Genomic DNA, 23,965 nt, shown 5'->3' on the forward strand with positions numbered 1-23,965 from the left:
AAAAATAAAATCTTGAGGGAGAAAGAAATCTCGCGAAAAAAATGTAAATTTGATCAGTTATTTCGGATCCTAGTTTAAATATAAGAACGTTTGATTGATTGAAAGCGTCTCATAAACAAATAAACTTGTGTAGCATAGCATATCGATGAGTAATGAGAAAGAAAGTCCTCTTTGCGCTTTTGCTATCCCACGAGACATTTTATAGCTTCTAACAGTACTATAGTAAACAACGTTATATTTTAAATATTTCATATATTTTTTTCCATAACATATGCATTCTGTGTAACTTCACACTCTAAAGTTTTCTATAAATGCGCAGTAAATTTTCTAAACTTCCGCAGTCGAAATATAATGTTATATTCTATTGCGAGGATAAACTTCTATAGAAGAGCTAGTGGTATAACCTAAAAATAGACGTACAGATTTCTTAACGCAATATTCGTAATTCTTTCTGCTCTTTTATGTTTTTATTTTAGTATTCCTACAAAAAATATTTTCAGACTATTGTATTAATTACATTATTTATATGCTAATTAATTTTTAAGGTTCAAGGATCCGACGATTGAAAAAATTTAATACCGCGAGAATGAAACATAAAATCTAATGGAAACCGCCGAATTGAAAAGTAAAAATGTAGCAAATACTGCTTGTATTTTACGTAAAGAAATGAAATTTTACGAACATTATTATAAATAGTATATGATTTCCATAGATTTTGAATGCATATCTTTTATACTGATGCATTCGGTATATCATTCTGATATATTACTTCGTATAAATGTCGTATAAAGACGAAATCTTAAGAGCAAAATACAAAGTATTACAAATAATATTAACAAAATTTAATTGAACTATATCGATATCCCATAAATGAAATCATTTCAGAATAATTAGAAATTTTAGCAACAATTACAAATTTAATTTGCTTCAACTCTGCTACTAATATATTTATGTATTTAATGATCGTAAAAATAATAAAAATGAATTGTCAGATTTCTCGTTACTTTTCAAACTTTCAAATGTCACGTGACAATTACCAACACTGATCTTTCGTTCTTCTTGAATAGCGAAGAGTAATTTTGCATATAGATTGGAGTAGAGTTGGTCCGTAATGAACGCCCTTGGATGCAGTGCTATCCAATCAACCGAATACTATGGGGACGATTCTTAATATCGGCTCTCTCGCTAGAAACGATTTACTTTTTCCTGTTTGCCATGATTACATGATCTAATAACCTAAATAAATAATACAGATAATAAATACACATAATAGAAACACTTTTGTTATAATAATTTCTCTCGATGATAATTCTTGATCTCGTTCGAAAGGATTAGCTAATTAAATGTACTCACAAATTAAAGTACATTTATTATTCTGAAAATATAAATTTATTAGAGTACAATTTAATGTGTTAATTAAGGTGCATATTTTGAAAAAATACTAGCACAGGGAGTTACGTTGTTGTATGTAACGTAAACATGGATTTTTGTACAAACGAAAATATGAACCGCAAATTCATGTAAATTTATACATTTATACATTCACGAACATTGCTAAAGAAATGGATTATAAGTTTAGTTTACGTGGCATGAATATTTTATGTTATGTCATATTATATACATTCTGCGAACTCTTTGTCGTAATACAGAAAATGTGATTCCAATGGACATTTTGTAGAATTTTCTGTGAATTTTATTAGAGATATATAACATTAATAAATAATTCTCTATTTTAATTTTTGAAGTCCGATATATATTCTATCTGTTCAGAGATTTAATATAATGTTTTCTCGAATTAAGATTGTTACAATATACTTTAATATTCTTTACACAAATTTGAATTAAAGAAAGTGAAAAATGATTTTAGTTCATACCTAGATAGCAATTTAAACTTAATTGTTTACTACATATACAAATAAATAAAACAGAAAATTCCAAATACTTTAGCAAACAACTTTTCTGCTTTTAAATAAAACAACTATATTCCTTGACTACAAAATTCTTGAGACAAGTACTACATAATAATAAACTAAAATAATTTATATAACAAAGACTGAAGAATAAGTATTATGTATCTTGTGCAAGTAATATCTAATATAATAATATAACACACAATATTAAAATTTCATTATCTTTTATTACAAAATAAAGGTATTCCGAGATCTTTGTGCACGAATGTATCTCCAATAAACAATTGTTACTAGTTAATAATTATACACTAGCTCTCTAAATAAATTTCATTTATGTCTTTCATTCCCATCGATAAATATAAAGTATTTGAATGTTTTAAAAATATCAAGTATTTAAAAAAATTGATTATATTTCATTTCTACGTAACGTTACATCATTATGTTCCAATCACATAAGACGAAAATCAGAATAAATATATAGCAAGAATTCTGCGGTTAACTCTCGAATTCATTTGAAAGAGATTGTGAAGCAATGTCATTCCCGGTGTCAATTGAGCTTTCGCTAGCTAGATGGTTACTTTAGAAACTCGAGTAATAACATAATGCCCTCAAGAGATGCATTGGGTAAAAGTTGCACTTCCAGTGCGCATCATCGTCGGCCGAAAGGAATACCAATAAGTATAACGAACGTCGTAGTCGATCGCCGGAGCACTCTTCCGGACTTTATGATTTATTTGCAGCCTCTTTTCGCCAAGCGAGTTAAAACGCTCCGTGCAATTAACCGGCTCTCAATTAAAGCAGAGTCTGCTACGATTCGTATACAGTTTGTCTGATCGTGCATTGAACGTCTTTAATTAATATGTAATTTAAAACGTATATAATGGCGAAGTGTCATCTGCAGATGAAATTATTCTCGGAGATTTGTTAAAGACTAAACATTCTTTCGGCATATTTGCTCTATTTATTTCTCAACGTAGATGGGTATAAAACTGTTCTGTTCGTTGAACGGACAATTTTAAATACTTTAATAACAGATTATTTTTTAATAAATTTCAACGTATTTTAATTTTCAATTTCAACAGATATTTACAATTCCTAATACAAAACAATTCGTTCGAAGAATTCATTTTGATATATTATCTTTTAAGATAATCCTCTTCCTTTTACTACGAAATATTTCTTTCTTTTATCATAATTCATTACTTTAACGAATTGAAAATGTGCATGAATGAAACCAAATATTGCCCTAGCAACATCACGGGTTAAAATAATATAATTCATGCTTTAAAATCTAATGAAATCTATCAACATAATTATGTTAAAAGATGAACGAAATCAGTAGTATTATTTTCAAATGTAGCGTGATTTTTATTGATATTATTACAATATAAATATTCTAAAAAATATTTAGAAAAAGATATTAGTAAACACTAAATCCATAAAATTGAAGAATTAAACTATTTAATTTTCATTGAATTTTCCACAAGTGGAAAATGTATTCCTTATTAATTTTTGCTTTATAAAAAGTTTAGAAACGAAAAGGTGTATAAAACCCGCGTAATATGCAAAAACATCTAAAACATAGTGTACAATATTCAGTTGGCAATACAATGTCCTAAACGACATGAATTTAGTTTTATTTAATTCAATTTAACTTAAATATCCACATGGAAAGAATTGAACATTTCAGACGAATTATTTAATCTAGTCTAAAAATTATATTACTTATTTGTACGAACAATAAAATTTGTTGAAATTAAATCGAATAAAAATTATACTTTACAAATATAATGAAAATGATGAATCTATCTTTAATGGATGATTAATTTAATTGCTGTTATCCTATGGCAAACTTTTAATGCGGACTGTTTCGCATCCTGAATCTTTTGTGAAGACCGAAATAAAAGCGAACAGCATCTCAATCTTCAAAGACTGACTTTACTTCTACAAAGTGAACTCGAGTATAAAAGAACATAGTGTCCCTGAAGATTTCTTTTTATTTCAATACGTAAAATTGCAATCCTTCCTAGCAAATTTTATCTTCCACGAAATTTCAGTGCGTATAGTAGTAGCAACGTTATTACACCAATATCATTATTCTTAATGAATCCGCTTTCATTTACCGAGAAAGACCAAAATTATATATTTCCTTAAAAACAAAACACGACAATCGACGAGAAGTTTCTCTTGCGAAAACTTTGGAAATTGCAGTCAAAAAGCTTTTTCATTCAATCGTCCATTCTTTCTAACTGAATCTGAAAGTCTATCATCTCGAGGTATCATGAGATCTCCTTCATAATGGGATAAAGCATTAAAAGACGCACAATAGCTTGAACACGCCCAAAGACGAGACATGCATAATACAACCACACGTCCCTTGTCTGTAGAAAGGAAATACACGTACAATAATGTTCCACATTTCCTTTTTCGTTTTTCTTTTTTTCTTTTTTTTTTTTTTTTTTNTTTTTTTTTCTTTTGTTACGTTACGCATTACAAGAGGAAAGCAAGATGAAAAGCAACTAGGATTTGAATAATGATGCGAAGTACAAAAACATAAATCTCGCAGTGGTCGCAGACTAAAAAACACAAGATTTCTCAGACTGTTCGTAATTTTAAAAACTGGACTATCTATCATTATATTGAAATATCGTTTCTCAATGGTTTAGTTTTTTAACAGGCTTACGTGTTTTACGTTTAGGCTATTGTCTCTAAGAAGCTTACTGTCTAATCTTTACAGAACCAACAAAACCACTTTCAGGAATTTGAGTAAGAACACAGGTAATGATTGTTTAAAGCATAAAACATCAGAAAAATATTGAACTAAATACCTATTCGAGATAATAATTCTAAAAACGAGAGTAATTAATATATAAAACTATACAGATAGCTGTAATTATGGATATTAGTACTAAATGTAATACTAACAGTATGACAGTATAACAATTCTAAAAATTAATATCAGAAAATGCAGAAAAGAGAGATAATAAAAAAATTTTGAAACAAACGGTAAAAAAAAAAATGGTACAGAATTTTTGTCATCCATATCGTTGGTTCTGAGTTCTAACGGAAAGTTTTTTGTATATATTTGTTCATTTTACATAGGTCAGTAAAATTGCTGTATAAACTAAACGTTTCTACAATCTGATAGGTTATAAAAGTAGATTTGTAATATGTGTGTGTGTGTGTGTTTGTGTGTATGTACTGTGAATACTTTATGTATGTAAAATTTAAAAATATTCAAAATTTTGTTACTATCTCAAGTTGTATACATATATACACAAATCTTTCAAAAAAGAAACCATTATTTTCATAAATGTCGGATTTCTAAAATTTAAGAAGTTGAATACTCCTGTCACAAGGTTACATAATAATGAAAAAAAGTTCAACAAATAATGTATTCGTCAGGCATTTCTCGTGTGATCTTCAATTAACTCTTTAAATTAATTAGTATTATGACATAACACTCGTATTAGATGACCTTACGTATGAAGCTTTTACGAACCGCAAGTATTAAGTCTCATTAAGTCTAAAATTCTCATTTTTCATTTTTGTAATTTAAAAATGTTCTATCTAAAGGTCCATCAGTTGCCAATAAATCAAGTTCTGTTTCAACTAAGATTCTTTTGCATTATGCATTTTTGCGTTGCTGCCAGATATGTATGTTCATCATGCGGATATAATAATTTATGAAACACTGTATATGACACTGTGAAAAACCGAGAGTTGCTTTAATTTTATAATAAATCATTTCATACGAGATGTATTATTAATGTTAAATTCATATTTGTGTATATATGTATGTAAAAGAGTGTCATAGTAGAATTTTTTTTATTTATCGCATCGATAGAAATTATACTAGATAAAACGGAAAAATTCATTATAACGAGATTAATAAATTTAATTTATTTTAATTTATTTATACACAGAAACACTCGTCAAAAATTTCAAACTTCGAATTTCGAATTTGGCGTATTTATATTTATATATTCTTGAATTTTTGAATTGCGTGTCTAATTTGTTCCATTGAGATTATGCGAAAGCATTTGCTACTGATTTATTATCGGAGAGAAGTCAACGTTTGTGACTTTTAGAAAAATATTATGAGAGAGAGAGAAGTCGACGTTTATGACCTTTAGAGAAATAACTTTTTAAGTAAACTCAATTTCTCGATGATAAAAGTTTTCCGCCCGGACGGCAAGTAGTATCGAACAAGTTAGAAATGAAATAAATTTTACGCGATAACGAGTGTTTAACAGCTTTTTATTAATCTCTGTCAGCAACACTGACGCACCGGCTCTCACTTATTGTTATTTATTGACTAACTGCTTCGATAAATTCTACACAAGTTGCTTGAAATTCTGATGACAGTGAAATATCAATTTACGGCCGAGTATCAAAGAGAATTATAAGTTTCTTATCTGTCCAAAAACGTGCCTTAAACCATCCTCTGTTGTCTCTTAAGTTTACCAGGATGATGTATACGTAATTAAACGCCACCTGATCTAATCATTAATTACTTATCGTTAGTTAATCATTACTGCATAATGAGTAAACTTAAGAATCTCTTTATTAAATTTCAAATCGAATTTGTTTATATTAGCCAATGATTAGAATTTATAAAAGTAAGATTAATGGATAGTTTCACTTGTTTCTTCATTAACATATTTAAACGTATATATGTAAAATATTGTTGTAATTTTACACTTTCTCTTCATCTTTGTTATTTATTGAACAAATTACGGTCGCAGAATTAATTTAGAAAAATGGAAAGCAATTTAATTGGCGAAATGCATTTTCATTTCGCAAAGATTATTTCTTACCTCCTCTACAGTTTTCTAATTGCGTTTTAGGAGAAGTCTTCAATATGCATAAGTTCGAACCATTTGGACAGAGGATCTTACGAACCGCTGAAGTAACACTAGAGACTATTTTCTCTTTAGAATAGTAATTTTCATTACACTAGAAACCACAAATCAATATCTAAAAGTTCGTTGTATCAGTAAACAATAAAAATTCTAATTTATCTGTATTTCAAATTCATACTTGCCATTTATACAAATAAATTCGCGTCAAAATCGATATGCAAGGAAGCTTGATTTAAAAAAAAAAGCCATAATGTTCAATATAAAAATTTGTTTAATTCAACAAACGAAGTATTTTAACACCTACCACTTCAAACACGCAAAATTCATTCTCTCTTTAATGGTTCGCCAGATGTCCTAGAAAATATGCATATTTTCGATCTCTAAATTTCAGAATTATTTTCATTCCCCGAAAATTGGACGACTGCCAAAAGAGAAGAAAAAAACGTGTCGAATACTTTCGGCTAAATTACGGAGTAAAGTTTCATCAAAATGAACGTTTATAAGTACCTACTATCCTTTGTAAATTGATGTATTATAACGGTGTAAAATATGAATATCAATTTTTCTGAATATCAGAAAATTGTGAAATCTTAAACAACTAATAACGCGAAAATTATTTAATTGATTATTGAGTTAGTAAAAAAAGAAAGGAAGTATATGAAATAGAAGAGTGAAAACAACGCTAAATTTTATGTATAGAATATTTTGAAAAAATTCAAAAACAAGATGCATTACAACAGGAAATATTGTAAATTCTTTTCCTTCAATCTTACTTTCATTATCAACGCAATGTAGAAAGAACAATAGAACGATAAACAATAATTTTACTCTGCTTTTTATTTCCATTATTGTACTATTAATTTACATCCATAATTATATTATTTTATTATTAATTAATTTATTACCACACTTATTCTTTCATTCGACATTTTCAGTTTATTAAACGCGATGAAACCGCAATAAAAGCATAAAAACAGATTATTCTACTTGGAATGAAACACATTCGAGGAACAGAAATTATTTTTGAAACTATTCTTTAATAACTTTGGCAGGTTGATATTAAATTTCCTAGATCAACGTGCGATACCACCAAACTCGATCAGATGGAAAATAAGAACGATCTCGAAAGAGCTTGGCTTCCTTTTTTATCTATCCAACCCTGACCCGTTAAGTTCAATTGTATCGGACGAAGCTTACAACACACACTTTCTCCTCCATCCATTTACAGATTGAAATGGAACACCGCCTTTGCACGACAAGGGCAAATGAACGAAAATAAACCTTCAAATATCCATGCTCCCTGAGACACTTCACGGAATCATTTGCAAAGCTAACGAAAATTCGCGCGCGTCTCACAGCGTTCGCGGTACACAGGCCAGCCGACTCTACTCTTGTTTGTCGGATGGTCCACTTTAACTCTTCTGTTTGTTATGTCGACTTTAGTCGTCATCCGAAAACAGCCTGTAGGTATTACTGATGACTACGGTCATTATATAAATTGGGTCATTACTAGGCTGCTGTGTTTCTGAAAGTGCAGAAATGCATACGTTGTACACAGAGTGTGCAAAAATATACAGTGGCGGACAAAAGAAAGTTTAAAATTGTTTATATCATATTGGTACGTATAATAGTACATACACACACACAATAATGTGAAATAATAACTTTTCTATGAAACATTCACTGGACATCTATGCATTGTACTTGTTAAATATGTATTGTAATTTTTATAAATCCATTTTATAAAATTATGAATTATATCGTGTCATTTGCGTTTTAAATTTTGGATTTCCTCTGTCTGCCAATCTATATTAAATATCCAAAAAGAGTATTTATTATAATATTTAGTAATTTAGAAATTTCTATTTAAATTCCGTTTCCGTAATTATGTAAAAGTATGCAGTTTGATCATACACATCTCATATGTACATATATATAGTATATTAACATTTGTAAGTGTGTGGATACTTTGATTTACAATAATTAAACAGAGGATTTTTATTTATTTATAGCACAAGCTTTCCTCCACTTGTCTCAAATTAAATCTAGACTTACAGACAACAAATAACAAGTTACACTATTAAAAAATGCTCTTCCATACGAAGTTTGATAATAAAATAAATAGATACAAAACTATAAATACATAATACATAAATAAAAATAATAATAATACTTTGTCCAATGTTACTAAATATTAGTTAAATTCAGAATAAAACTAATGATATAATATAACTTTTTAAAACTCCCCAAATATTCATTAAAGGCTGTTTCGAACATGTATTTTTGCAATATTCGCATTTTCTCATACTCCTATCTCTGTAATATTGATCTAACTGTTTCTCTAACTTAAGACTCCTGACGCAGTCCTGTCGTAAAGTAAAAATCTTTCTACTTTTTAAAATCCCCTCAGAAACGTATATTTTTTCTCATAAAAATATAAAGATATTATATACATACGTATGTTCTCTTCTCCTTTTGCGTCTTTCTTTCTCTCTCTATTTCTGTAACTTATTGTTAGACTCGTGATGCGTCTATGTATTCTTAAAATTCTTTTTGAAAAATTCTCGAAGGATTTGCTAGAGGCGAAGTCGAATATGCGTCTTTCCCAATATACATACATATGTACATTTGCATTTTCTCCTTCTCTATCCGTCTACCTATCTTTCACACTTGATCCAGACAAACTCCGAGAATCTTCGTAGGAAATATTCAGTCACGTCACTTCAAAACTTTCCCAGCACAATCTCAAATACTTGGTCCAAACATTATTCGTATCTCTATACCTCTAGATTAAACATTCTCTTTCCCTCGCATAAAAATTCACTTTCCCTGCATTTCAATTATCCCAAACGAGTAATTCACTGCCGGGTGTTAAGAAATAATGAAAGAAAAAAAAAAAAAAAAAACAGTTGGTTCATTGTGTCAAAAAGGATATTTGGCGATGACGAAAACGAGATTTCTTTGATTTGATTCCTCATTACTTTGCATATTAATATTTATTTCAGTGTTTCAACCAACATCAAATATAATTAATTAAATGCTATTGTTATGAAGTTACTTGTGTTATTAAATTTACATTCAACAACTATAATTATACTACTACTATATCTATAATTCGTATTTCTGAAAATACAATTTAAAAAATTGAATTGTTTCACATACTATACTGATGGATATTTTATACATTTCTTTTTTACGTTATGTATCCATCCTGTGCAATTTTGTTTTAAAATTTAAAATGTTTTCTAAAATAAATAAAAATCTGCAATCTAATTATTATTTACACGAGAGGAAATCGAGCAAAGATAATATTATTAAATTATTTGAAAAATTTGTAACGAAAGTTAAGAAAAATTTAAATGTTATTCCTTTTAATAGCTCTTTACTATTGTAAATATTTGTCTCGTCTTCTGCGGTAATGAATTGTTAAGAATGTTTCTCTAGAATATTTATTTAATTCTTTTAAATGAATGTAATAAAAACTACAAACATTAATGAATAAAACTGAATATTATAGTTAAGATTTTTTTCTGTTTTCCATAGATGAAAAGAAATTTGTTTTATCAACGAATTTCTGTGAATTTAATTCATGAAACGAATAATTGTTCATTGTCGTAAAAATAAGAGCATCACTTCTGATGAGAGCTCTCTTAGAAACTATTGCAAGTATTCAGTGAATCACTTTCGTACAAATTGAATGGCGTTGCCGCGCGACAGTAACATCTGTGTGGCAGATATTAAAGAAACATAAATTTTCTTCATTTCACGTTTCATTTAATCAAGATACTTCGTACCGATTCTTTTTTAAATTGCATTTGTTTCTTTGATTCAAGTTTCGTGATCCAAGAAATTTCATTAAATATGATATAATAAGAAATTCTAATTACCAATAATGAGTTCCTAACTTGTTGATGAACAAGGATAATAAAGACACGATGCAATACTAACTTATTAATTTTAATGTTATTATTGATATTATTACTTTCATAAGTAATACCAGTTATAACGTCACATAATAGAAGTCGAGTATTAATATGCAAAACAACGTCAGTAATTTGAAACTAATGTTTTTCATCACCAGCAGATGATAAGACCAGTTTCTTACAAAAATTTGTATCTTTAAGGATATAATTAAAAATGTAGAATCTCGGTTAAAAAGTATAGCGCTCCGGATATTTTGCGTATGTTTTAATATTATGTGCATTTCGTGCAACTTTAGACTTTACAAATTTCCTATAAATACATAAAAATGTACAATCTCTCTGTTTACAAGTTATATAAACTCTCTTCAATTTAATTCGTTTTATCTTAGTCCTAGGACGTTACACGTTCAAATAGTTACGTTTCTCTTAAAGTATTTATTATAAACGAAATGCTTTATATTTCATTCTATTGTACAATAGCTGTAAGATGAAAGTTTCAGTAACCAAAGGGTTAAGATTAGTTCCAATGATGCGGGTCAGCACCTGCTGCCCGTACAACATGCCACTATTTCGTAAAGTTGGGTAGCAGAAATTTAACGAGATTGTAAAATTAGCAAAAATGTCGGAATCGTTTGCAGTTATTAATTTTATAAAGTGCTGTAAGTATAATCGTGCTTTGATAGAAATTCAAATAACGTTTCATAAAATTGTGGTTTGTTCGTATATTTATATTATATGTGGTTTTTTCTGAAATATTTGGAATATGAGTTAGAAAAACAAATACTCGTATAGTTTGTGAAATTAAAAGAAAAAAATTCATGCATATGCTTCAATACAGAGATATTCTATGAGATGTATAATAATTAGATTGCAGATTTTTATGCATGTATGAAAAATTTTAAAATACTAAAAATGTCTTTAGCACGAATTATAATTCTCAAAAGACATTAATATTTATCTCATAGAAAAGTTACAAGAACGTATTTCTGATATCTGATACAGAAACGTAAAAAATCTAAATGATAAAATATATATTATTATTTAGTTAAATCGTTCATTTTGAATCTACATTGCTGAAAGATAAATAAAGTATTTTAAAGAAACAATTTCAAGTTTTCAATGAACCATCGAGACAATTCTACATCTTACAACTCTATCTAATTTTAAATTAATAATTGTTAATAATAATGAATAAATTAATGATCTACAAATTCCAATCATTAAAAAAAAAAGTAAAATTGAAACTTAATCATATGAAGGTTACTATTTCAAACATTATTATTTTAAAGATGATATTTTTCTTAAGTATTTCAGTATCCAATATTTAATCAATTTTACAACACCGTCACGTTTCTTACACCAACTAAATTTCTATTACGCACAATTCATGAAGCAATCAACGCCAGAATGAGGTTCAAGTTTTGCACGCTCATGTATACTCGTCAGCTTGACGGGCAGCTCGCAGCCGTTTAACCCTTTTAAGCACTATAAACGCGTATATCTAACCGGTGAATATCGTGGTAGACTGAAAACGTAGATGTCTGATGCAACATCATCACTATGAATCTTGAATTTCTTCCAAGGAAAGAAAAGACTACGCTTCATCTATTTCATCTGATTTCACATACAGAAGAACTCCATCAATCTTAACACATTGTTGTCACTACTGTACATGTGTAGCCATAATAAATAGCAGAATATACAGTGTGTCCCATTTTAGTGGTAGCTACGACGCTAAAAATTTAGTATAACTTCTTAAACGGAATATACAAGGTGTTCGCGTTATGTGATGTAATCGAAAAACCTTTCCAGAAAAAAGTTGAGTCAATCGTTCGCATCAGCTAAAGGTTGCCAAATCGGTTTAAGCTGCTGCATAATTGCAAATTGCTGCAATTATTTAAACAGCTAACAAAGATGTAACAGTATGACAAGATATAAAAATTACATTTTAAATTTCGAATTGCACACGTTATATTAAAAAAAAATCCTTTAAAAATCTGCCAACAAATTTCCCATTCAGCTTGCGATATCGCCACTGTACGCGTATACAGTCCTCGGAACGTTGATCGCAAGTTCTTGCACGTTTAAGCACCCATTAACGAGCACGCGAATTTCGAACGAGATGCCTACTAAAATAAATTTGACGAAGCTCACAGGTGGTACCTGGGAGTTGGGCGAGGTGCTCTGCGACTCGTGGGTCTCTCTCGATGTTCTTCTCTGTACTGCCAGCATCCTATCGTTATGCGCTATATCCATAGACAGGTGAGTCCGTTGGTGCGGGGCCGCATTCCCGAATCACGTCACGTAAATGGAACGAGATTACCGCGGGACATTTTTTACTGCGCGCGAGAATAGAGTGTCCAACATGCTGTTGGTAGGCCGTTGGCGGAATCCCGGAAATACGAAGTTTCCCGTTTAGTCCCGAGGTGGAGAGGTTCCGGTCCCCTCGCCTCGGCGAAACGGAATCGTTTAAAATTTTCGTTCACTGCGTTTAAAATTTTCTGCAACCGAGAGGACACGATTTCGTTTGAGAAATTAACCGGCCGATCACGTCCCAGCTTTTCCGTGCGATTTGTATCGATCGGTGCTTAACCCATTGAAATGTAGCTGCCTCGCGTCGTTGGAAATTAGAAATTCTCCGGTACTTACGATGCGATGTGCAAACAAGTAATGAATAAAAAGTAAAATATTTTCGTTGACGTTTGACGTGATTTATTCGCTATACGGATTAATGATTATAAAAATTGAAGTTTGAACTCGTTCAACGAGACGAATTTTAAATTTCACGTTGGTAAATAGTGTGTTGGAACAAACTTATGTATGAAAAATATTTAATTGTGTGATACGTTTAAATTATTGCTTTCTTTTCTGTTGAATGTATATAAATTATAATCTTTGATAAATTAAGATCGAGACATTGATTTTGAATTTTACGTGTCATTGGCATTTTAACTTGAAATTCGATGTATAATTTATATTCCTATAATTTATATATATTGCGAAGTAAAGTATTTTAATGTTATTTAATTAAACGTTTAAACCAGGAAGAATTATCTGTATTCTTTATTCATTATTCTCTATATTCTTTGTAAACATGTGAAAGTACTTTTAAAATTTATTAGAACTGCAGACCTACAAGAATTAACCCTCAATCAAATTGATCTATACTGAATTCAATTAAATTGAACTTTACTCGCGGTTCTCCCCGAATTATAAATGTTATCGCTTTTCCTTTAACTTTTTCCATGTAAATGCAATACTTCTGTCATTGTAATTCTGTTTTCAAAAATTATATAATTTCTTTTTACATCTGAATCGCGCTGTTCTTAATTCACATTAAAATTATGAAAGACGAAGCGAGATGGAACTATTTTTATTTCAAAAGAAAGGAAAGAAAGGGAAAAAAGCAGGAACTTAAATCGTAGTTTATCTCCTCTCACGTGTTTCTCAAATGGATTTAATTTTCGTTGAAGGTATCTAGCCGTCACTCAACCGCTGATATACAGCCGACGACGACGAAGCAAAAGACTAGCTGGATTGATGATTGTCGCGGTGTGGGTGTTAGCTGGCGCTATCACCAGTCCCCCCTTGCTCGGATGCTTCCCACGTGCAACGAATCGTGACACTAAAAAATGCTCGTACAACATGGACTCTTCATACGTGATATTTTCCGCGATGGGTTCGTTTTTCCTACCAATGTTGGTAATGCTTTACGTATATGGCAGAATATCCTGCGTGATTGCCAGCAGACACAGAAACCTCGAAGCCACCGAGAGCGAAAACATTCGACCTCGGCGCAATATTTTGGTAAGCATTCTTTCTGCAAAAATTTGCTCCGACACGTCATTTTTTTTTTTTTTTTAATTCTTTGAAAAAATAGAAATTGCTCGAAAATGAAAAGTACATGAGGGACTTTTATTTTTATATTAAAAAAATAATGTTTCTGTTTTGTTTCATGTTTTTAGACAGGATGAATAATTGATATATCTTTTGAGAAAATGAGAATCGATTTAGTACAAAATGTAAATGTAGGTATAATAATGCACATAGAAGTGAGAAACATTAGTCTTCCCGTAATGCTTCACATTAACCTGAAATTCTTTTCAATTTTTTAAATTAAAAGTTCTAATTATTTTAGAAATTCTGTAGATCGTTCAATTTACAAGATAATGTTTTCAATAACATAGTATTAGGCATAATACTAGAAATAAATTCACTCGCCTTTCTTTTTTTTCAGGTTGAGTACTATCACTTTTGTATTAAATCTATTTATTAAATACTTACAAATTATTAGTTAGAATATGAGTTTAGTTATTAGAATATGAATTTATCGAATGACATGCTTATTCCTTCATTTTTATATTTTTTATTGTTCTATAAGAAAATTCTAGCACGTAATGTTACATTCTCTAAAATCCGAAAAATTAATTAGGATAATTTTATATCATTAAAATTCTCTGAATATCCAATATTCCTGCTACAAATATGAAATTTCAATCGAATTGTAGTCATTTCAGACTTGTCACGATATGATTGTACAATCTAATATATCGTATGAAACGATCCCTTTATACTTTTCAGTGTTACTATCACTAATTTATGCAGTTATAACTAATCTGATATAAATTTCTGTTCGTAATAAATAAATCTATTCAATTTTGAGATTGAAATGCAGAGAATAATATTGATGCATAAAGATTATTGTTATTCACAATATATTTGATCACACATGGTTTCCTTTGTTTTCACAATTTATTAATTTTTTTACGCAAAAGATGACATTAAATCCGCGATTAAAGGCTGTACTTGCTTCTAGTCTCTCTAAAGCTGCCACTCGTTTTCATATTATATTCTGAACGCTATATTTTTATAAAAATTGTCCGAATTATTATCTATACGTGAAATAATGAATTTCTGCAAATTTCAAATTTCTTTTTCTATCGCTTGCTAATTTTATCATAACTTCTTTACTATTACAAAAATCTATTTTATCGAGTTCTTTTCAAATTGATTTTCTAAATAGAAAGAGAAATACACTTAATGATTTTGTAATGTATAAAAATAAAATACAAGATTCAACATGATAAAAATGTTCAACGTTTTATTAATATTTCGATACGTTATAAAAATATCTTACTCTACTGAGTTTTTTCAAACTGATTTATAAACTATACTGATAATACTTTATGAATGTGTAAACTCTAAAAAGAAAATGAAACAATAAGATTTTACTTTATATATTACAAACTAATATTTAATTAATATTTAATTAACATATATACTTCTGTATAAGCGACTAAGCCAAACGAAATTTTTCCAAACGACGAAATAAGTGTCTCAAGTAAAATGTTGAACTTCTACAATTTTCAGAACTCGCTGAAATTAGTAAACTGCAATGAATCAGGTTGCTCGGAAAGACCGACGAGCGTGTATAAATGAGAAATCGATTCGCAATTTGAATCTATTGATACTAATGCTTACAAACCTGTTACGATGACACCGTTCGACAGATTTCCAGTACGTAATGCGAAACTCATGAATATGGAAGGGTAGACTTGCTCGATATTGGTTTCGACAGTGACACCAAAAATTCTCTACCCTATTTTCCACGATATTTTCATGAAGCGTTTAAAAAATTAATGAGCTAATTGGAATTTAATATCTTTGAAGGATAATGTTATAAAAATCGATTAATGTTAATAAAGTTTGGGAAAAGCAAACAGTTGATTTTCAGAGAAAATGAAATATTACAATTGAATTGCGAATATTTATACATTTACGAAATAAAAGATGTAAAAATTTGTGGAATGCACATAATAATAAAAAAAAATATATTATACATATAATAGAATATAACATAACTAATTAGAATTCTCTTAGAATAAAGTATAACGTATCTAATATCAATAATCAATAATTAATATAATATCATTAATAGGGAAAGCAATTATATTAATTTAATATTCATATCTTGATATTATAGGAATGGTTCAAATAAAAAACAAAATTTTTATCGATATGATTCAATCGATTTGTTACAAGAAAATATGGTCGTCATTATGAAACGACGTGCGTAATTTACTACTATTTGTGCTCTACAAGAATCATTTATATAATTTCCAATTTCTTTTTCCATTGTAACTGTGCCATATGAATTCGCTCAAATATTCAAATGATCAGGCAACAGACATTTTTCAACATCGAAAAATGGCGCAGTGCCAACCGAGAAATTTTCATTTCAGGGAAATCTATAGCTCAATTTTCCTTTAAACTTTCACCATTACTTAATCGAAATGTTGAAAAATCTTTTAGATTGTAAATTTATAATTAATCTCTAGATCAAACAGGTTTGCACAGCAAATCAAAAGCTTAATAAATGGATCAATTTCCGTAGGTCAAGATCCATATGTCAGTGTTTTGTTCAAAAAAAAACAACGCAAAAATAAACGAAAAGCAATTTGTTCACAAGTGGAAAATTGGAACAGTCTGAGTAAACTACTAATCTCCTATGAATAAAAATTTTCTGTAAAGAGAGGTAATTAAAGTATGCTTGTAATTACTTTCCTCCAATTTTATAGACCATTGTTTCCGCAATTTAATTATAAATATCATAATAAATTGTGTCACTGCTCTTCCAGAACTCCAATATCTTTTCACTTCAACATCAAACAACATGTAAAATAATCTTATTACCAAGTTTAATAAGTTATAAGTATATGAGAAGTCAAAAACATCAAAACACTTTCTGATTTTATACAAAATATAAACATGATTGTCAGAGGAATGATTAAGACGAATATTAAGACGAGAATTTTGTACTTATACAGAAGAAACCGAATAACAAAAATTTATAATAAGAAAACTGCTTGGAGGAATTATGTGAAAGTAATTAATTATTACGTGAAAGCAATTAATTAACGACTATGTATTGATCTAACTTAAATCTCACTGAGATAATACCGAGAAATATTTTCAACAAAATCTAAATCTGAGGAATCGTAATATCGAATACAAGCAACATACCTATATATAAAAGGAGCACTAACGCGGCACACGTGAACGAAAAGGAACTTTAATTCTATCATACATAATTGGAAACTTGTGTTACTCTTACAGAAAGAATTTAACGTTAAAATTCTCAAAAGATTTAATAATTTTCGACAGATCATATAATAATCTGTCATAATTATTATCAACTACTACTATTAACGAAATAAAAAAGACATGAGATTTGTGATTTGTTGAAATAATTGTTTCATCACACAATAATTTACATAACATTTTAGATTAGAAAGGAAAATGAAAAAAACTTAGCGACTCGTAGTATAATTTGCATGCATATGTAGGTAGGTATATATATATACATATATACATACATGATTTTGCCTCACAATTTATAAAATTAATTTATGTATGCCGTGTCCAGAAATATCGTTTGTACATTACAGAACACTTGCAATAACAAAATTCATTCCATTTCTTGGACTTTAAATTCCCTAAATGATCGTGGTATTATAATTCGTTACTATAACCCTTCTGTCTAATCTTCAAATTTTCTTTCCGTGTATCTATGAAAACAAAAAGTTCTGTAATTAAAGGTAGACACATACTATGTGTACTTTGTTGCTGCTTATTGTATCCTATTTACGACTGATGAGAATTTTAATCGTCAATTTCCTGCAGATCGAACGTGCGAAAAGCATCAGAGTGCGGAAAACAGAATGCGTGACCAGCAGTGTGATATGCGACAGGGCTTCCGACGATGCGGAGCCTCCTAGCACCAGTAAAAAGTCCGGGATTGTCCGCAGTCATCAGCAAAGTTGCATCAACAGAGTTGCGCGAGAGACAAAAACCGCTGCCACTTTAGCAGTGGTCGTAGGTGGATTTGTCGCCTGCTGGTTGCCATTCTTCATCCTCTACTTGGTCACCCCTTTCGTGCCTGTGGAACCACCAGATATTCTCATGCCTGCGCTAACCTGGCTAGGTAATTATCATAAAGTAGTCGAATTTGTGCATGACACGGAATCGCGGTCAGTTCATGAGCACTGTGCGAACGGCTGGTTTGTTTATGATTTTAGAATTAAGCGGTTCTCATTAAAGTATGCGTCAAGTGATCCTTAGTCATAAATACGGAAGCAGAGCTCCTCTTGGTTCCATATAAAATATGTCATGAACTTTGAAGAATAATTTGGATTCGTGCCAATGGTGTAAAATGAAAGTTAGCAGAAGTTTATTTGTAGATTTAGCAACTATTTCGAAGTAAATTTCATTGAAAATATCCGGATATTTCATTTAATTGAACATAAGTGATTAATAACAATTATAACGCTGGATATGAGGATATGAGGATTTTTTATGGTGTCAAGTTTCAAATGAGATGATTCTTAAATATTTTAATCATTTTTTTGACAATTCACTTGAGTTTATTCAATTCTTATGAACGAAACTACACATGGTATATTTGAAAAGTAAAGAAATTAATTCTACCAAAGACTTTAATAAGAAATCTAACATATTAATAATGCGAAGTGAGAAATTAAAACTGAATATGATCTAAACGCGGTGAAAGAAAGAAAAAGTTTGTGAAACAATCTTGTGATAAAATTCATAAAAATTTCGAGAACATTGAGCATATCGGGTACATTATTATAATGTGAATCTCCTTCATAAAAAAGAAAGGTAAATTGAAGATAAGGAATAGAATTATTATATATATATAAATAAGGTTTCATTTTCAAGAATATCGATTTTAAAATATATCAGGTATATACGATTAGCTATAATAACAACAAACTGAAATAAACCGATAGATTATGTCGATAACAAATTGGAAGGATCACGAGTAATAAACTACAATAAAAACTATAGTTAATCTCGTTTATCAGTATGAGCAGAAAGGAAGATACACGACAAAATTTACTTAGCAAATTTTTAAAATTCCTTTCTTTCAAAGATAAAGTTTTATTGAAATAAATTTTATTCCCAGTTTTCAATTTATTTTATGAAAGAACTAACTTGACTTAATATTTTACATAACATTGTATCATACGAGTTTGAGTATATTGAATTGTTCAGATACAATATATACGGTAAATTTTCAAATTTTATTTCCCATAGAACGGAATGTTCTATGAAAAACTGTTATTCTGCATTTTCCTTTCATTTTTACTCGATCGATCACTGGCTTCTATCCAGTCCAAAACTAGCCACACTCAAGTATACTTGATAAATTTTCAAACTCGATTTTCTCGGAAACAAAGCCTCGAATGAAAAAGTTTGATATCAAATTTCTTGTTTATTTTTTCATGTAGAACTCTACTTTGTTTTTGTTTTACTATTTCCACTCCATAATATTTCACATTTCATACTATAATCTATTAAATTATATACGATTGTCCTATTTCTATTTTGTCATTGTGTCATCAATTTTAATGTGCAGGCAATCACAAAAATTTCAAATATTTAAAATAGAAGAGGTTTTTTTACGTTTTATAGAGTTTTATTAAAATTAGACCAATTCTAAAATATTGATGATATTTTTTGCATTTGTTTAAAAAAAAATATATGAATGAACTAAAAACATCATTTTACGAAAATTATAACACATAAAGCAAATAAAACTTATTCTGGTTATAATTACAATAATAACAAACATGTATTACGCTCTTTAATATTATATAAACATATACTCTAAATATTCCCTCCCGAATTATTTAAATTTTTCGATAAAACAAAGTTTTCTTCTCTTTGAAAGGCACAATCAACTAATCAACAAAATCTAGCACATCAAATTATTATTTCAGATTATAGCCAGATATGCGAACGGAAAAATTTATTTCAAATAAGTAAAAATATATAAAAAGTATTATCATCCGACTGACTGAATCTATAATTTTAATTAACAAATAAATTAGTGTCTAATAAATAAAATATTTAAAATCCTTAATTTCCTCTAAATATTTAAAATTCGACAATTGACAAGTTGACGTTTGATTTTCCTACACATGAAACTTTACATGAAACAGAACAATATACTGATCATTTAAAAGAAAAAAGAACATAAACGAACAGTTATTATACATTAAATTGTTTAATAATGTTTTCACTTGTTTCAGGGTGGATTAATTCGGCTATAAATCCATTCATCTATGCCTTCTACTCGGCCGACTTTCGGCTTGCGTTCTGGCGATTGACTTGCCGAAAATGCTTCAAAACTAGAACCAATTTGGATCGCAGCAATCGGAAATTACCAGCCCCGGCTAATTGGAAGAAAGATAACATCGAGGACGTAAAGATCGGCGAATGAACGTTAAACAGAACAGCCTTCGTGATCGTAACGAGGATCACTGTGATTTATTTAATGGCGCTATCGACATCGATCACATTCACCTAATTTATACGAAACGTGCAATCACGCGAACATCATCGAATTTTTCTCATGATTTGATGACAATTAAATAATATATATAACATGCGAATATTCTTATTATTCGGGAGATGTTACTTGAAATGACGCTATTTGTATATATACACTCCAGCTCAATAGTCTTAAGACACTTTGTGGTTTTCATATTTATCGAAAGAAAACGCAGTATTTGCCGTAGATAATGAAATTTTTTTCAATTGCACATGTATTTTACAATGTAATTCCTTTGCCGTATAAATTAATTTTCTAATTTTGAAACAAGTGAAATAATTGTCCTAAGGCTTTTGAACGAGGAATGTACATATATTATTGAGTACAATGCCATATATTTACAGTTATTAATCCAAGAAATTTTGATATATAACACACAGAAGCTTTAATAAATGTAGAGCTAGATCAAGAAGAGAACTATTTTTAATTTCAATTTTGTCTCTATAATGTAACGCGGAAAAACGGAAATATTGCTATTTTAATATCGAAGTCACGAGTCATCCGAATAATACATTTATTCGCACATTTCCATTGCATTGTAATCGAACAATTGTGCATACCATACGCACATACGACTGCATAATTCATGTACATCGCTCGGCTAACAAAGCGAACGAAAATAAAAGAAAACAATGATATTTATTTGCCTAAATAACGACAACAGTGGGAATCTGTTTGATCGAAACGAACATAAAACGCGTACACAAATATAATTCGGATCCCATTTCGTAGAAGCCCACCAACAATAATAATCGATCGTAGGAAATAGTCTTCCTTTTGTCATTACGGTATCTTGCCTGTATTTATCGACGCATAGATATCTGTAAATGTAGAAAGTATGCAAGTATACGGATTTTATAACGTCCCATTGGTGTATTTCATTCAGATCCCTATGTCCTTCTATCTGCTTCTTTGTGCTTAGGCACTAATTACGAAATACCGGCCTTGTAAGCTGCTATCGTCGTAAATTAGCACAATGAGAAATTAATTAGCTACCCCGGTACAAAAGCTGTTTGTTCTCAGGCTGCCACGGTGACGCGTTTCTACTGCACGCGACACAAAAGGAAACATCGTGCGGGTGTAAAAATTTTAATGCACGATAAAAATAGATCGAAGATTAATTTGACACGTCGAGGGCGTTGAAATGGAAGAAAATTGTATTAAAACAGAACGCTGTAGAAGATTATTTCCCGTGAATGTTAAATATGGCCAGCTCGTACAAATAGACATGTGATATTTTGAAATTGTTCGAAATCTTCCAATGTGTGTATTCTCTAACAATAAGTTTTTAATAATTAAACTTTATACTTTAAGTTACAGTGATTTTTATTATGTAATATTCAGTCATTACGATAATATTAGAGAGAGAATATTATTCTACTACTCGTTTTGAATTGATTGCTTTTAAATACATTACAATTATTACAATTGGTGGAATTTTATTCATTTATTTCATACACAAAGATTATAAGAAGTATTAAACGAAATAATAAGAGAGATTTAAACTCACGGAAATAATATGAAGAACAAGTTATATTAATTTTGTTAAAATATATATATATATATATACATACGTATCAAATGCATGTAAAATTTTAAAAATTTGACTATTAGAAATAAATAATATTTATGCTGCTATTAATAAATATTTTAACATATCGAAAAACAATTGTAAACATATATTTTTAGAACAATCTCTCCAGTATGGTGTCTGAATATTAATAAGAATTACTATATCTTATTAGTACTTCTTTCTTTTTCCTCAAAAATTTTGTCTTCTTTCTCTTTCTGCTTATTTTGTTATTTTCATATTATATTTCCCTATTACATCAATATCTTATCAATACCTTTTAAAAGTATACGAAAGTATACAAATAAGTATACAAAAGAATAGAAAAAGTATCAACTATTTTTCCCTTTTGTTGCAATTAAAAGTTTAAAATCATCTTAGCATCAGTTTTAGTTATTAGAATTAAACGATTTTCAAATGCATACAACCTACTTTTATCTTATTACTGAATCAGATAGAATTCAGGTGTCATCCTTCAACGCTCAAGAGCATGAACCATCTTTCAATAAAGAGAAGTTTACTCTTGAGAGTAATCCTTTCAGAAATTTCAAGAAAAACAATTTCAATGGAGCAAAACAAAACTTCAAGATCGAAGAATAAAATCTACTTCCTATCACCATAGGAAACCTTTCAAATATAAAAATTTTGCAAGATATTGCAAATCTGCAGTATCAATCACAAACTGTACAAGATAAAAGCACAACCAAGATGTACAAAATATTGACTATATATCTCGTACGTAGTGCAAAACAGATTTGACATGTAATGCTTATTCGTGCCCCAAGTTTCGGGTGGTCAAATAATTCTCTTATCGCTTTCATGTTATATATAACGTTATCGATTCAATATGTGACAGAAACCATGCAAATCTATGCTAGAACCTATATTTGAAGCTGCTACATAACTTTTATGTAGTTTTTTTCAGTACTAGCTGACAGAGAAACAAAAATACAGTTTCAGGATAGAATTTTAATTAGAAGAAGCAACTACATCAATAAAAAATATCATAACACTAATTCTTAAAATGAAAATAAAGATAACAATTTCTACATGGTTACTTTTATATAAAAAAAGTCCTTTTCACAAATAGTATAATCATAAAGGTAATAAAATGTTAATGCCCTAATGACGCAACGAATCTAATAATATTCTTTAGATTATAATGAAAGGTTGTATTAATTCAAACAGAAATCAATCCTGGCCAAGAATAACACGTTAGTTATTCTAGTTCTAAAAACGAAATTTCAATTAATATCTAACTCCAATAATCGTAATGTATC

General features: G+C 29.4%; 1 protein-coding gene across 1 annotated transcript in view; it reads left to right on the forward strand.

Annotated features, from left to right (window-relative positions):
* The window catches only part of LOC122527109 (putative tyramine receptor 2), a 46,955-nt gene extending 24,974 nt beyond the window's left edge, over positions 1 to 21,981 (forward strand). Inside the window, exons 4-7 of the mRNA XM_043650995.1 lie at positions 12,848 to 12,960; positions 14,172 to 14,505; positions 18,382 to 18,682; positions 20,814 to 21,981. Coding sequence (XP_043506930.1) covers positions 12,848 to 12,960; positions 14,172 to 14,505; positions 18,382 to 18,682; positions 20,814 to 21,004 — 939 coding nt within the window. The 3' untranslated portion in view covers positions 21,005 to 21,981. The remainder of the gene's footprint in view (positions 1 to 12,847; positions 12,961 to 14,171; positions 14,506 to 18,381; positions 18,683 to 20,813) is intronic.
* Positions 21,982 to 23,965: the final 1,984 nt, after the last annotated feature.

The sequence above is a fragment of the Frieseomelitta varia genome, unplaced genomic scaffold (assembly GCF_011392965.1).
Source record: "Frieseomelitta varia isolate USP_RPSP 00005682 unplaced genomic scaffold, Fvar_1.2 scaffold_21, whole genome shotgun sequence".
NCBI classification, from domain to species: Eukaryota; Metazoa; Arthropoda; class Insecta; order Hymenoptera; family Apidae; genus Frieseomelitta; species Frieseomelitta varia.